A 14,766-nucleotide genomic window follows, 5' to 3' on the forward strand; every position below is an offset into this window, starting at 1 on the left:
TCTATTCAACTTCAAGCCCATGAGCCACACTTGGCCTGCCCAGCCACCTGTGTAAAAGTACTGGTCTATGCCCCCCTGCTTCTCCAACTTTATCCATACCCATCACCACCTGCCCCATACCTCCTGTCAAACTGCTAAAGACCTGCAGGTTTGCTCAAGAACTGCAGGTGGAAGAGGGGAGGCAGGGCTAGAAAAGAAGTTTTGGTCTGTCTGCCTGTGTGTCCAACTACTGGACAGGAGAGAGAGGCAAAGTGGTGAGGTCACGATATAAGTCAGGAGGCAGGCGAGTATGCCAGTGAACAGTCGTGTCCTGTTCGTGTCAACGTGTGTAGTATACTGTTTAGCGACCTTGCTCCTACCAGTGCAGTGTTGCTACAATACATTTTTCATATCCTGTTCTTGCGACAATGGATTGTGTTTTAATGTGCAAATGTCAGGCACAAGAAGCTTAAAATGTCAAAATATCAAATCACCACCAATTGGGAAAAAAAATAAAAAAAAAATTGTTAATGTTATGTATGCTAAAGGACATCTATCATGAAAATCAGTTTTAAAGGGACTCCGAGCAGTGCAGAAACTATGGAAAGATGCATATCATTTTAAAGCTCTCTTTCTCCTCTTTCCAATGATATATAAACCGCCGCCCTACGCATTTTAGTTTTCGCTATTTTCGCGATTGAAATTGCAGCGGCCGCGATTTCAATCGCGAAAATAGAGAAAACTAAAAGGCGCAGGGCGACGATTTAGGTGTCACCAGAAAGAGGAGAAAGAGAGCTTTAAAATGATATCCATCTTTCCATAGTTACATTGTATTACACAAGACGACACTTTCCCCAGTGTCAGCAGCTCCATTCAGCACAATAGAGCTGCTGACTTTAGGAAAAAGTCGCCCTGTGTAATACAATGTAACTATGGAAAGATGGATATCATTTTAAAGCTGTCTTTCTCCTCTTTCTGGTGACACCTAAATCGTCACCCTAAGCCTTTTAGTTTTCTCTATTTTCGCGATCGAAATCGCGGCCGCGGCAATTTCAATCGCGAAAATAGCGAAAACTAAAAGGCGTAGGGCGGCGGTTTATATATCATTGGAAAGAGGAGAAAGAGAGCTTTAAAATGATATGCATCTTTCCATAGTTTCTGCACTGCTCGGAGTCCCTTTAATAGTACTGTAGATTATCATCGATGTAGCAATAAAAGAACACTTTGGTTTGTAAAATATTTGCCTTAAAGTGAACCCGAGATGAAAATAAACTGATGAAATAAACAATTATATTTATCCTCCCACTCCTAAAAATGACTAAGTATCCCAGGGTTTTCTTTTATATTTAATCATTTACCAAAGAGGTTCAATGTTTTACGGTCTCTAATCAGTGGCAGTAAATGTTGTTAAATACACCCATCTAGTAAGTATACTGTTAATACCTACAGAAGAGGGCCTGACACAAATTTGTCAAGTACCATGCTATAAATATAGATGATGTGCAGAAATGATGAATGACATTGTCACCATTACAAAACAAACAGCTCAGGCAAGGCAGACTCACTTTTTTTCCAGGTTGTTTTGGAGGGGTAAAAATTGCTTTCCAATACGTCCAAACAAAGAGTAAAAACACTACATGAAACATTAATAGGAACAGAGCTGTGGAAAGTAAGCAGAAGAAACATTAGAAGAGGTAAAAAAATAAATACATTTAAAAAAATAAATAAATAAAAATCTGTGAAAATCTTTTCCACTGCATGTACATAAATCATACTTATAATTAATTCAGAATTGGCAATTCATCAATCAGGTGACTATGGCTATCATTCATAAAGCATTACCGCACTTAGCAAAATGTAAATTCATAAAAGCCGTTACCGCATGAAAAGCTCAAATTAGCGAGCAATGAGGTAAATTACCGCCTTGTGCTGTGATTATCTCAACACGTCACTAAATGCTAATTCATAAAGATTAGAGCAGGCGGTATTGGGACGGAGTATACCGCTTGCTTGGAGGAGGCGATAAGCATGCGGATAAGAGCAGAGTAGGCTGTGCAGGGAGCCGAAGTCTGTGTGAGTCATCTGTGCAGGGAGCCTAAGTCAGTGTGAGTTATCTGTGCAGGGAGCCTAAAGGTGCGTACACACGTCAGATAAAAGGTCTTTGGAAAATGAAAGATCACAGACCAATTTTACCCCCTTTCATGTAGTATGAGAGCCATACTCTACACAGTCTATTCTATGGAGCTGAACTCCCCATCAAATAAAAATCTTTGCAAGATGCTGCACACACAGATGCTGTACACACTCAAAAGATCTGTAGCTGCAAAAGATCTGTTCCTGCCAAAAATCCATTCCTGCAAAATGCATTCATAGTCTATGATATCTGCAGATCCCATACACACCTTGTTTAATGGACATTCATCTGCAGATCAGCCAATTATCTGCCGATCTGAAGATCCAACCTGGTGGATCTGATCTACAGATAATTGTCAGTTAAACAAGGTGTGTATGAGGTCTGCAGATATCATAGACTATGAATGCGTTTTGCAGGAATGGATCTTTTGCAGGAACAGATCTTTTGCAGATACTGATCTGTTGCATGTGTACAGCATCTTTGTATGCAGCATCTTGCCTCTAATACTATTAACCATAGACCCTGAACAAGCATTCAGCAGATCAGGTGTTTCAGGGTTCAGACTTTAAAGTCAGATCTGACAAGACTAGCTGCATGCTTGTTTCTGGTTTTATTCAGATACTACTGCAGAGAAATAGACCAGCAGGGCTGCCAGGAAACTGGTATTGATTTAAAAGGAAATAAACATGATAGCCTCCATATAGCTCTCTCTTCAGTTCCCCTTTAGGTCAGTGTTTATCTGTGCAGGGAGCCTAATGCTGCATACACACTTGAGATAAAAGTCTTTGGAAAAGGCAAGATCACAGACCAATTTTACCCCACTCCATGTAGTATGAGAGCCATACTCTACACAGTCTATTCTACGGAGCTGCACTCCCCATCAGATAAAATCTTTGCAAGATGCTGCACACAAAGATGCCCGTACACATTCAAAAGATCATTATCTGCAAAAGATCTCCTCCTGCAATAGATCCATTCCTGCAAAATGCATTCATAGTCTATGAGATCTGCAGATCATCATACACACCTTGTTTAACAGACTTCATCTGCATATCTGGCAATCATCTGCAGATCTGAAAATCCATCCTGGTGGATCTGATCTGCAGATGATCTGCAGATGATTGCCTGTTAAACAAGGTGTGTATGATGATCTGCAGATCTCATAGCCTATGAATGCATTTTGCAGGAATGGATCTATTGCAGGAAGAGATCTTTTGCAGATAATGATCTTTTGAATGTGTACAGCATCTTTGTGTGCAGCATCTTGCAAAGATTTTATCTGATGGGGAGTGCTGCTCCATAGAATAGACTGTGTAGAGTATGGCTCTCATACTACATGGAATGGGGTAAAATTAGTCTGTGATCTTGCCTTTTCCAAAGACTTTTATCTCAAGTGTGTATGCAGCATAAGTCTCTGTGAGTCTATGCAGGGAACCATAATTACAGCTTGTAACAAAAGAGATATCGCCACTCTTCTGCTCTACCGCTCAATGGGCTGTGGTAATTTACCAAACTTCAAAGGCAGCTGTGAAAATCTTTATGAATTAGCACACAAAGGTCTAAAATAGCGAATGCGGTATTTTCCCACCCAGATTTTTTTTTTTTTTTAAACAGAAAATGTGTTTTTTTTTTCAAATTATTTTTACCGGACACACTTTTATGAATGATAACCTTTGTAGGACTGAAGCATCAAATAGCGTTAACATCTTTGGTAGACTCGCTTCTCCTGCTGCAGCAGTCCGTTACATTTCATCTACTGGCCTTTTGAAAAATGTTATGTTAGCCAGATAATTGAGAGCCTGTCACAGTGATCTCAGTAGGCATTCAGAAACAGCTTACTACATAACACATACATTGGAACCATCCACATACCTTCTGTGTGTATATAGGGTTGGGCTGTGAATATCTTCCGAATGATCATATTACCACTAGAGAATTCAAACTCCGGCCTGCAGGACAAATCTGGCCCACAGAGGCATCATATTTGTCCCAGAAGTGGTTTTCCCCACGTTACATTATGTTTGGCCCACTGTAGACCACCAGTGAAGCTATATTGGAAATCACAGGGGAAACTACTAGACACCAGGGAGCTGTATAGGGGAGGGAGGGGGGTACACTAGACACCAGGGGACAGTATAGGGGTGCAAGAGGGATCACTAGACACCAGGGAACTGTTTTGGGGTAGAATGGGGATCAGAGTATATAGGGGAGGGAAGGGGCTACTAAACACCATGATACTGTAGAGCAGTATAGCCAGGCATGGGTGCCCTCAGTATAGCTAGGAGGGGGATGCAGCGCAAAACGGGGGAGCATGCCCACACATAGCGGCGGGGAGGGGGGTCCACTCCCTCCCTCACCTGGGGCTCCCCCATCTGCGCTCCACCCCTGACACTCATTAATAGCAGCAGCGGTGGCATGGTAAAAGGAATGCACACTTACTTCTGTGTTCCACGCCGGAGGTCCGATCTTCTCTGAGCCTGACGCTACTTCCTGATAAAGAGAAAATAGCGTCATCGCTGACAGAGAAGGACCTCCGACGTGGAACGCGAAAGTCCGCGTTCATTTTACCATGCCGCTGCCACTGCTATTAATGAGTGTCGGAGGGGGAAGCGCTGACGGGGGACCCCAAGGTGAGGGGGGGGGGGGGGGAAGTGGACCCCACTGCCATGTGTGGGCATGCTCCCCCATTTTGCGCTGCGTCCCCTCCTAGCTACGTACCCCCTGCTGTGGTCTCGCGTACCCGCGTGTTGAGAAACACTGCGGTAGAGGACAGGGAAGACCACTAAAATTAGGGAACTGTACAAGGGAGGGATGGAGAGAGGGCCACTAGACACCAGGGAACTGTATAGGGGAGGGATGGGGTCATTAGACACCAGGGAAATTTTAAAAAGGGAGGGAGATTGGCCCGCAATTTGGTCCCAACGTTCAATTTCGGGTCACTTTGTATTTGATATGACACCAAGACAAGTAGTAGAATCAGGGCTGTGGAGTCGGTACAAAAATCCACCGACTCAGACTCCTCAGTTTAGGATTCCACCAACTCCGACTCCTCTAATTTGCATATTACAATCTTGTTGATTGAAAGTATGTAACATGAAATTCGTCTCTTAACTGCCAACACTTAGGAATTTTAAAAGACAACTGAAGTGAGAAGGATATGGAGACTGCCATATTTATTCCCTTTAGTCATAGACTAAAACTAGTCCTTGGTAAGAGTACTTGTAAAAGGTACAGGCTGGAACAAAGAACATCTATCAGGCTCTAGGCAATGTAACTGTGGGTACATGTAAGAGTGATGTGCAGGTACTCTGCAGGGTAATAAGGAGATTCTTCCTCTATTACACATTCTTCATGCACAATCTGAACCAGGTTTATGGGTGATAGACAACACCTCTGTGTTCAATGTGCACAACATTCTCAGTGGATTCCCTGCAGCTCTGTGGAGAGTGCATATGTAGAGTATAGTACTACTGTGTAACAAAGTAAACCTGAGACAGATAAAATTAAAGTTTTATACATACCTGGGGCTTCCTCCAGCCCCCTTCAGGCTAATCAGTCCCTCGCTGTCCTCCTCCGCCGCCTGGATCTTCTGCTATGAGTCCAGGTACTTGAGCCAGTCTGGCGTAGTGCGCATGCACACACTCCACCGCCGGGAGCGTACTAGACCTGAGCAGCACTGTTGCGCAGGTGCAGAACGCTCCTGGCTGTGGAAGCTGCATGCTGCCGGACTGCGCTGACTGGATGAATTACCAGGACTCAGCAGAAGATCCAGGTGGTGGAGGTGGACAGCGAGGGACTGATTAGCGTGAAGGGGGCTGGAAGAAGCCCCAGGTAGGTATAAAACTTTTCTTTTCATCCTTCTCAGGTACCATTTAATTCGTAGTCACCAAACAAAATTTTAACAACATATCAAATTATTTGATTTCATGAGCAAAGAGAGTGCGTACATTTACATTTGCATAAATCAGAATCAACGCAGAATTATTTCCATCTCATTGACCATTTCTATTAGTGACACTGCTACACATCAGGCTTTATTCTTACAGCATAGATGTTATTTAGTATATAGAAGAGATTCCTGTGTACACATCATATATACAGTCACAATCAGATATGCATATTTGACTTTAAAAATACGGAGACTGCTTCATTGAAGCAGCACAAGTAACTAATTTTGATTGGTTTATTTCATTTTTGTGGACTAAGCACAGCTATTACTGTATGTATAATTTATGATGACTATTATCTGAGAAATAGAACATTTTATCATATTTTCTATTTTAATTACAGTTTAAATTCATTAGGAGTCGGTGCAATTGCCCCGACTCCACGACTCTGACTCCACGACTCTGACTTCACAGCCCTGAGTAGAATTATGAGACTTTACATCAATGAAACTCTGGTGGTAAATTAAAAAAAAGATAATAAGAGTACAGTACAGTACTGAACATTATGAGCCTGATGTTGCTGGTAACCAATCAGCAGTGACTATGATGTCTGCAGAAGGTGCTAGTATTAGACATTGCAAAGACACCCTTACATTACATATCAAGGTAGAGCTTGGTTATAAGGGTATAGATTAGGCATGTAATGAAAGGCTTATTTCTGTTTGTTTTAGCTCTGAGGGTATTATGATGGGATGTTCAGAAAAATGTTAGTTAGGACACTCTATGCTTGTCTGCTGCCCCCTCTCTGATCTTCCCCATTAGGGGTCAGTGGATCAATTACCAAAGCCAACGCCATCAAGCCTGCAGGTGGAATAAAACCAGAAACTGAAATGTGCAAGAATTGATATTCTTTCACTGCCACGGTCTGTGACTATTGTACTTTGTCCCACTCCACCAGACAGCTGTGATGAAAAGTCAGTGTGGAGAGTCTGCGAGGATGTGCTGCACTGCTGGAATGAATGGAAGCCTTTACTGACACCGAGGAGGACCATTAGCTGAACAAAGCATGGGTAGTTTGAACAAAGCTTGCATTCCTTAGAATCAATATCAGTGAATGGCTACAGTTGCAAGAATTCTCGAGCAGTCAGCAACACTCACGTGTATGCTATTGTTACTCAAAGACGCAGTGTAATTCTGCGGGTGATTCTGTAGAATCAGACAAACAGTATTAACACAGTAACTAAAAGTGAGTTGGTGTCCTTTTGTTGGGTCAGCCAGAGGGTCAGTCTGTGTTGGTGGGAGTGGAAGGTAAGGCTCAGCCACTTATTTGGGGACTTCAGATGGCCATTCATTGGGAAGCTTCATATTCTCTTTAGATTATCCTTGGCCAAAAGGATTATACCTGATCATTTTAGCTGAGGACCTAAAATGCATACAAGTGTCCTCTAACATAACTGTCCCGCCTCTTTAAAGGGGCTCCGAGCACCTCTCATGGGCATGCATTTAATACAGACGATTTTCAACACAGTCATGCTATGATCCCTCTGGAGGAGCCTCTTGCAATGGCCATGCGTGTCACTTCGTCTTCCTGCTTCATTCAGTGATGCACTTCTCTAACAGAGAAGGCAGGGTGATACGGAAGTTATAACAAAGCCAAGATGGCAGCCACGATTTTTAAATTGAAAAAGAACGAAAAATATTTGGCGTAGAACGGTGATTCATCAAATGAAAGAGGAGAGCACAAGCTACAGAAAGGTATGCATCTTTATGTACTTTGCAGTACTGGTCAGAGTCTTAAAGGCATGCCCATGTGAGGTGCTCGGAGTCCCTTTAAGGACAACTGAAAGGAGAGTGATATGGAGACTGCCATCCAGTTGCCTGGCTGACCTGCTGCTCCTCTGCCTCTTAAATACTTTTAGCCATAGACCCTGAACAAGCATGCAGCATATCAGGTGTTACTGACAAGATCAGCTGCATGCTTGTTTCTGGAGTTATTCAGACACTACTGCAGCCAAATACATCAGCAAGGCTGCCAGGCAACTGGTATGGTTAAAAAGGAAATAAATATGGTGGCCTCCATTATCCCTCTCACTACAGTTGTCTTTTAAAGGGAACTGAGCACATTCTCTTTCACTGGAATCTCTCCTAGCATAGAAGCTGCCATGTTCCCACCTCCCCTTCTCACATTTCTTAATTACTGAAGTCAGAGATGCTATCTTGACACATTGACACACACAATGGGCTCTATTCATAAAAAAGTTGTGGCGAAAAAACTCCTGGAGGGAAAATACCGCAGCGGTATTTTACACTTCTGGGTGGTCATTCAAAAAAATCTTGCCAGCTGCGATGCAAGAGCGGAGATCTCCCGCTGAAAGCTGGCGGTAAGCTGTCGGAAGGCATGCGGAAACACTTCAGCCGGCAGAGTCCCTCCGTGCACTGCTCTCTCTGGGAGGTCTGTCCCATTCACTTGTATGTAATCCGCAAAATCAGAGGAAGCGGTATTTCCCGTCCACATACCGCTTCCTCTAAACTTTAGGAATGGCCATTTTGTTACTTTTTTCTAGATAAATCTAGAAAAACACTGGAGAAGGCGGAAATTTCTCGCTCTGCTGGGGGACTGTAGATTTTCATGCGGGAACAGCTTTTATGAATGCCCACTTTGCTAAATGGACGGGAAAATCCGCTGTTTTGAGCGGAAAACTTGCGGTAACCTTTTATGAATAGAGCCCAATGTCTTTGAAGAAACAGTCCTAATTACCCACCCCCTTTGTTGATGAAAAGGCATTGTTTACCTCTTGGTAATTTGCTCAATAAAACAATTAGGTTCCTGAAAGCTCTGCGGACGGGGACGGCCGGGCAGGCCCGCTGAAACAGGCTAATAAAACTACTTTGAATGTAAAATACAAGGTAAAATAAAAGTTTAATTTAATAATGAAACAGATTGTCGGCATGCATTTTTCATGTGCTATAGAAATGTTCTGAGTGATAAAAAAAGGTACTCGGTTCACTTTAAGCAAGCCGGCAAGACAGATCATTGTCCCCTAACCACTATTGTTCCTGAAGGGACTTACTTAGAAGATCCTAGAATGTGGCAAAACCGACTCATCCTTGCCCTTCCCTGTTCCACAGAGCAGAAATCAGTGTGAATAGCGCTCTTGCTAACAAGCCAAAGAGATATGTCCGTGCCGAGAATCTATAACCAGGATCTCAACTGTGATTTTAACTAGGGAAGAGCAATGAGATGCAAATAATTCTGAGTTGATGCGAGATTATGTAGATTTTATATACAAATGTATGCAGCTTAAAAATGACCAATCCAGTCCCACCAAGGTTTAAATTGATTGGTCAATGTTCAAGTCACATATATTTGCATCCAGAATTTGCATAATCCTGCATCAACTCAGAGTTTTTGGCATCTCACTGATCAAGCCCAATTCTGACATCTTCACAAACAGGCAAATTACATCACTTGTGGGCCACTAGACACCAGGGAACTGTATAGAGTGCAAGAGGGACCACTAGACACCAGGGAACTGTTTAGAGGTAGAAGGGGGATCATTAGACACCAAGGAACTGTATAGGGGAGGGAGTGGGCCACTAAACATCATGATACTGTAGAGGGCAGAGAAGACCACTAAAACCAGGGAACTGTACTGCATAGGGGAGGGAGGGGACCATTAGAAAGCAGGGAACTTTTATAAGAAATGTAGGTTGGCCCGTGACCGCGGTCCCACCTCCCCCATCAGCAACTCACCGCAGTAGTGGCCCCAGTCAGCTGTAAATTGCTTGTGGGGTCTCTCTGGCAACCTTGTCCTCTATGAATCCCTTTGCAGGCTAGCCAGCACACATCCAAGAAAAAACAGGAATGAATGCCTCCAGATAGCATACAAATTACCCTTTAATACCACTTACAACAACCAACAAGTGTGTTGCTAGTTTGAGTGCCTATTTTTATTTAAATTTGTATCCAGCATTGAGGTTTATAGACCGCAGGTGTCCCTGGCAGGCAGTTCTTTAGTTACAAACACTGGTTCGCACGACAGCCGGGGGCCCCCAAACCACCATGCAATACCTAGAGGGAAGTGCGGGTGGGCCCTGGACCTCTCACCAACAGGGAATTCACACCCACTGCCTCTGAACTGAATGCTAACTGCAAAACAAACAATTGCTCCATCCCAGCTAAAGCAATTTCCTACCTTTATTTGGTCAGCAGGCGCCAGTCAGCCAATCAGGTGTACTGTTATACACCTTTTGCCTGCCGTACCAAATCTAGCAGGAATTGCATAAATTAGCATTCAGGTGGGAGGCTTCGGTTGGATGCAATCGTAGATTACATCGTTTGCAAGGACGCACGGTGCAGGCAGATCTCCCACATGGTCCCCTCCATAACCACTCACCTGTCAACCGCATCCTGTAAGCTGCAAAAAAGAAATTTAAAATCTTTTTAAAATTTATTTTTTGCAGCCTCCAGGACATTGAGGTGACTTGCAGAATTATTTAGCAATGCAATTGATGCATCTCCTCTGAACTAGCCCTAAAGGATGAAGGATCAGTCAGTGTTATAATGTAGGGCGGGTGAAATGGATAATCTGTTTTCATGGGAAATGAGGACCAGTCGTTCAGGAGCTAAGTCTATGCAGGTGTGTGGATAGTTAAATGTTCAGAAGAAGAATTTAACAAACAACTGAGGCTGTCAGTCCGTGCTGGTGCTAGGTTTATGGTCAGCTGGTCAGTCTGAGTTGGGACGTGGGAACAGTCAAGTCTGTGCTGGTGTACAGGTATGGTGAAGTGGTCAGGCTGTATTGGTGCATAGGTACGTTAATGTGCTTAATTCATCTTGGTGCACAGGAATCTGTGTTGGAACTGGTGCATGGGTACATTCAGGTGGTCAGTCTGCCTTGGTGTGTTGGTAGAGTCAGGTGGTCAGTAAGTGTCAGTGCAATAGTGTGGGTGGGGTAAGGTATTCAGTGTTAATTCTAGTGTGTAGAAAGTTTTATGCTAGTCTACTTTAGAAGACCCAGCAGAAAACATCATAGGGAAATTTAGCTAACGCAATTGGGTGGACAGCACCCTTTCAAACCGCTAGGTTTCCAATAGGTTGTAGTAAACTATGCTGACTCTATTTAGCCAATCGCAACGCTTTGTGCTGTAAAAGTGTGATGCAATTGGAGAACTGTTCCCTATGAGGTTTCCTGCTGGGTCCCCTAAAGTACACTAGTGCCAGAAGTTTAAAGTGAACCTCCAGACTAAAAATCTACTCAGCAGCCTGGGGTTTCTTTAACAGTTTCACAGCATCAGAATTTAGTTTTTCTTACCCAAGCCTCATTTTTAGCTGCACAGAAGCTAAGCTCCGCCCCGTGAAAGAAATCTGCCTGGACATTTTTCCCCTGATGCTGTGCAAAGGATGATGGGATTTCTGATGTTGTTCTAGTTGCCTAGTGCACGCAGCTGGGAGAGGTGATCAGGGCACAGGACCGTTGGAACTGTGTCTCATGCTCCTTGTCACCTCCTTTCACCCAAAAAGATGGCTCCCCCCATGAAATCACAAATATTTGCCTGTTTTAAAACAGGGTGGGTTCAGAGATTATATTACCTATTTTAATTAACATAACTAATGTAACTTAATGACAGTATGTTTGTTTAGGATGAAGTTCCAACAAATTCAGGTCTTCAGTACAAATCTCTTATCAAGCAGAAGTAATAGGCGATTGCTCTCATCACACACATTTAGAGAAGACATGCTTACTTACCCTTTTCTAAAGAATTTTCAAGCGTCACTAAGGGAGAAAAGAGGGAGGAAAAAGTGATTTAACTACATAAATAACATAGTTCACAAAATCCATAGTAACCTTCAATTTATGTTTCTAGCAATCTACTTGCTATGCTGACAAAAGACGTATACAATGTCACCACATTCACCAATTACCTATGTGAGGTTTCTGCATTAGACTCTCATTGCAGTGTGTACTGTGCTAATTACTGCTGCAAAAGTACAATGCCACAAATAAAATTGTAGCAGAACAATTTCTGTTTTAATTGTGCTGACCACCATAATAATATTAAAAAAAAAAAATAATAATAAAAATAAAAAAAATGAAGTATGATCACAATCATGGGCTTGACTATAATAAACAACATAATCTGCTACTGATAGCGTATAATCAGGGCTCTTTCTAGCCGCTTTGTCACCCCGGGCAAGAAAACCTGTGTCAGCACACACACACACACACACTAAAAAAATAAGACTAAACTCTCTCCAGGCCCTAGGCAGCTGCCTTGATTTGCTTTGTGGATGATCCAGCTCTGTATACCATACAGCACATGCTACCATTATGCACCTCTAATAAAAACAGCACCCACACTACAAGTTCTGACATCATGTCCCCACAGAACAATTGAAGGTATCATGTCCTTCACTTTGCAGGATCAGATTATCAAGCAAGGCAGTCTTCATTTCAGCACCGCCTGTTTTTGGGGGTTTTTGGAGCAGGGTTTATGCATTGTGCACACATTAAAGTGTACCTGAGACGAAAGGTGTCTCAGGTACCAATACTTATCTGGGGCTTCCTTAAAGAGAACCCGAGGTGGGTTTGAAGAATATTATCTGCATACAGAGGCTGGATCTGCCTATACAGCCCAGCCTCTGTTGCTATCCCAAACCCCCCTAAGGTCCCCCTGCACTCTGCAATCCCTCATAAATCACAGCCACGCTGCTGACAAACAGCTTGTCAGAGCTGGCTGTGTTTATCTCTATAGTGTCAGTCTGCTGCTCTCCCCGCCTCCTGCAGAACTCCAGTCTCCGCCTGCATCCCTTCCCTCCCTGCTGTTTGGAGGGAAGGGACGGGGGCAGGGACCGGAGCTATGCAGGAGGCGGGGGAGCAGCTGAGACTGACACTACAGATGTAAACACAGCCTCACAGCAAGGCTGTGATTTATGAGGGATTGCAGAGTGCAGGGGGACCTTAGTGGGGTTTGGGATAGCAACAGAGGCTGGGCTGTATAGGCAGATCCAGCCTCTGTATGCAGATAACATTCTTTAAACACACCTCGGGTTCTCTTTAAGCCCTTTGAGGGTGCTCGTCCATTGCCGTCTCCCTGGGTGGCTCCTCTCCTTCGCAATTCAGCCCAAATCTCAGCGAGTCACGCTTCCTTGCACATGCCCGGCTTGGCCACAAATGCACACCCGTTGCACTCTTGTGGCCAGGAGTGTTTTGCGCTTACACAAAAGGTAAGTATGGAACCTGAGGCGCTTCTCACCTCAGGCTCCCTTTAAGAGCTTTAGAAGATGACTTCCACAAGCGACAGAGCCCACATATGAACACAGACCTGCTGCTACACTCACAGCAAGTCATTATGCAGACAGCAGAGACTCACAGCTGGGGCACATCTGTCCCAGCTGCTACTCCTGGGTCCTGATCTCACCATTCTGTCCTGTCCTCAGGCCGGGTGCACACTCGTCTGTGTGCTTTCTACACAGGAAAACTGAGAACCAATGTTGCTCAATGTGCTAGTGCACACTTGAATATGTTTTTTCCATGCAGATAAAAACTGACAGCAGTGAAACACTGCACGCATTTTCTCTATCAATTACATTAGCTTCAGTGATAAACGTGCATATTTTCCCACATACTGAAACACACAGTGTGCAGAAAACACATACAGAAAACTGACAGACGATTGTGCTCCCAGCTGCAGCTTCTTATTACACTCACTCTGTCCACCTGTATTGGAGCAGAACTGTCTCTGCAGACTCCTCCAGCATCACTACAGTACACAGCATTTGGAAAGAGGGTGGACCCTTCCCAAGACCCTGCTGCATACTGACTAGGGACTATCTACAAAACGTTGTATGATTCCTTATCAGTAGCTGAGCATATACAGTCATTAGAAAAACTGTGCACAGAGAAGAAAGCTTTTTCTCTCCGCACCCTAGTTGTCAGTCTCTCAGGACAGGGAAAATACATGGAAAATAAACTTTAACATTTACAGCACCTTTCTAGACAACTGAGGGGACCCCTGTAGTGCCTGTGGTTTGAAATGCCTCTGTGTATCATTACAACAATCATTCATAATCATTATAACCCACCACGTTTTCTAATATCTGTATCACACAAAGTAAACACATGAAATCTCAGCAACTGATAGAAAAAGGACACAAATGTCACTTCCTCATTCATCGAATGCAGGGAGGGTACATAATAATATCATTCGTTACAAGCATTCCTAGCCATTCCCTGACAGCTCGTACTCACCCAGACACAGCTCCCACACATAGGCGTAATAGGACCAGAGCACCACCAGCGATATGATGACTACGGGCACCCAGGATAGCACTCGCTGGCAGCACCTCAATCCTCTGGACAGGCTCATCCTGCAGCCCCGCTGCATCCTGATCTACTCTGTCGGCTATCGCCTGCTCATGTCTGCCCGATAGGTGCTTGACAGACTGGAAACAGAACAGAGCATGCGTCTGTGTCCAACTTGAAATACAGTGACACCTGGTGGCGAGTACATGCCAAATGCAGTGAAGGAAAGCTAGCCGTAGCCCATCTTACTAATTATACAAAATAGGATAGCTGCCAAATTTTAGAGACTGCGTATTAATGACTCCCAAGTTTGTGGGACGGAAAAGAGGAAGAAATAACTTCCAGTATGAATTAATTAACAATTATTTATAAACATTAATATTTTCAAACATGTATAGACACCTAAAATGACATCTTCTCTGTAAGAAAAAAGGTACCAGAAAACAGATAGCTTTTAAAA

At 43.6% G+C, this 14,766-nt stretch overlaps 1 protein-coding gene across 5 annotated transcripts in view; it reads right to left on the reverse strand.

Moving 5' to 3' along the window:
* Positions 1-14,423, reverse strand: part of ZDHHC15 (zinc finger DHHC-type palmitoyltransferase 15) — a 74,717-nt gene extending 60,294 nt beyond the window's left edge. For all 5 annotated transcript variants that reach the window (XR_011023140.1, XR_011023141.1, XM_068247590.1 and 2 more), the window contains exons 1-3: positions 14,253-14,423; positions 11,751-11,777; positions 1,545-1,639 (exon numbers count right to left, since the gene is read on the reverse strand). Coding sequence is in view for 3 of the 5 variants with exons in the window: in XM_068247590.1 (XP_068103691.1) it covers positions 1,545-1,639; positions 11,751-11,777; positions 14,253-14,388 (258 nt within the window). In the remaining 2 variants the exon portion in view is untranslated. The remainder of the gene's footprint in view (positions 1-1,544; positions 1,640-11,750; positions 11,778-14,252) is intronic.
* Between the last annotated feature and the right edge of the window lie 343 nt (positions 14,424-14,766).

This window comes from Hyperolius riggenbachi, chromosome 8 (genome assembly GCF_040937935.1).
Source record: "Hyperolius riggenbachi isolate aHypRig1 chromosome 8, aHypRig1.pri, whole genome shotgun sequence".
Taxonomy (NCBI): Eukaryota; Metazoa; Chordata; class Amphibia; order Anura; family Hyperoliidae; genus Hyperolius; species Hyperolius riggenbachi.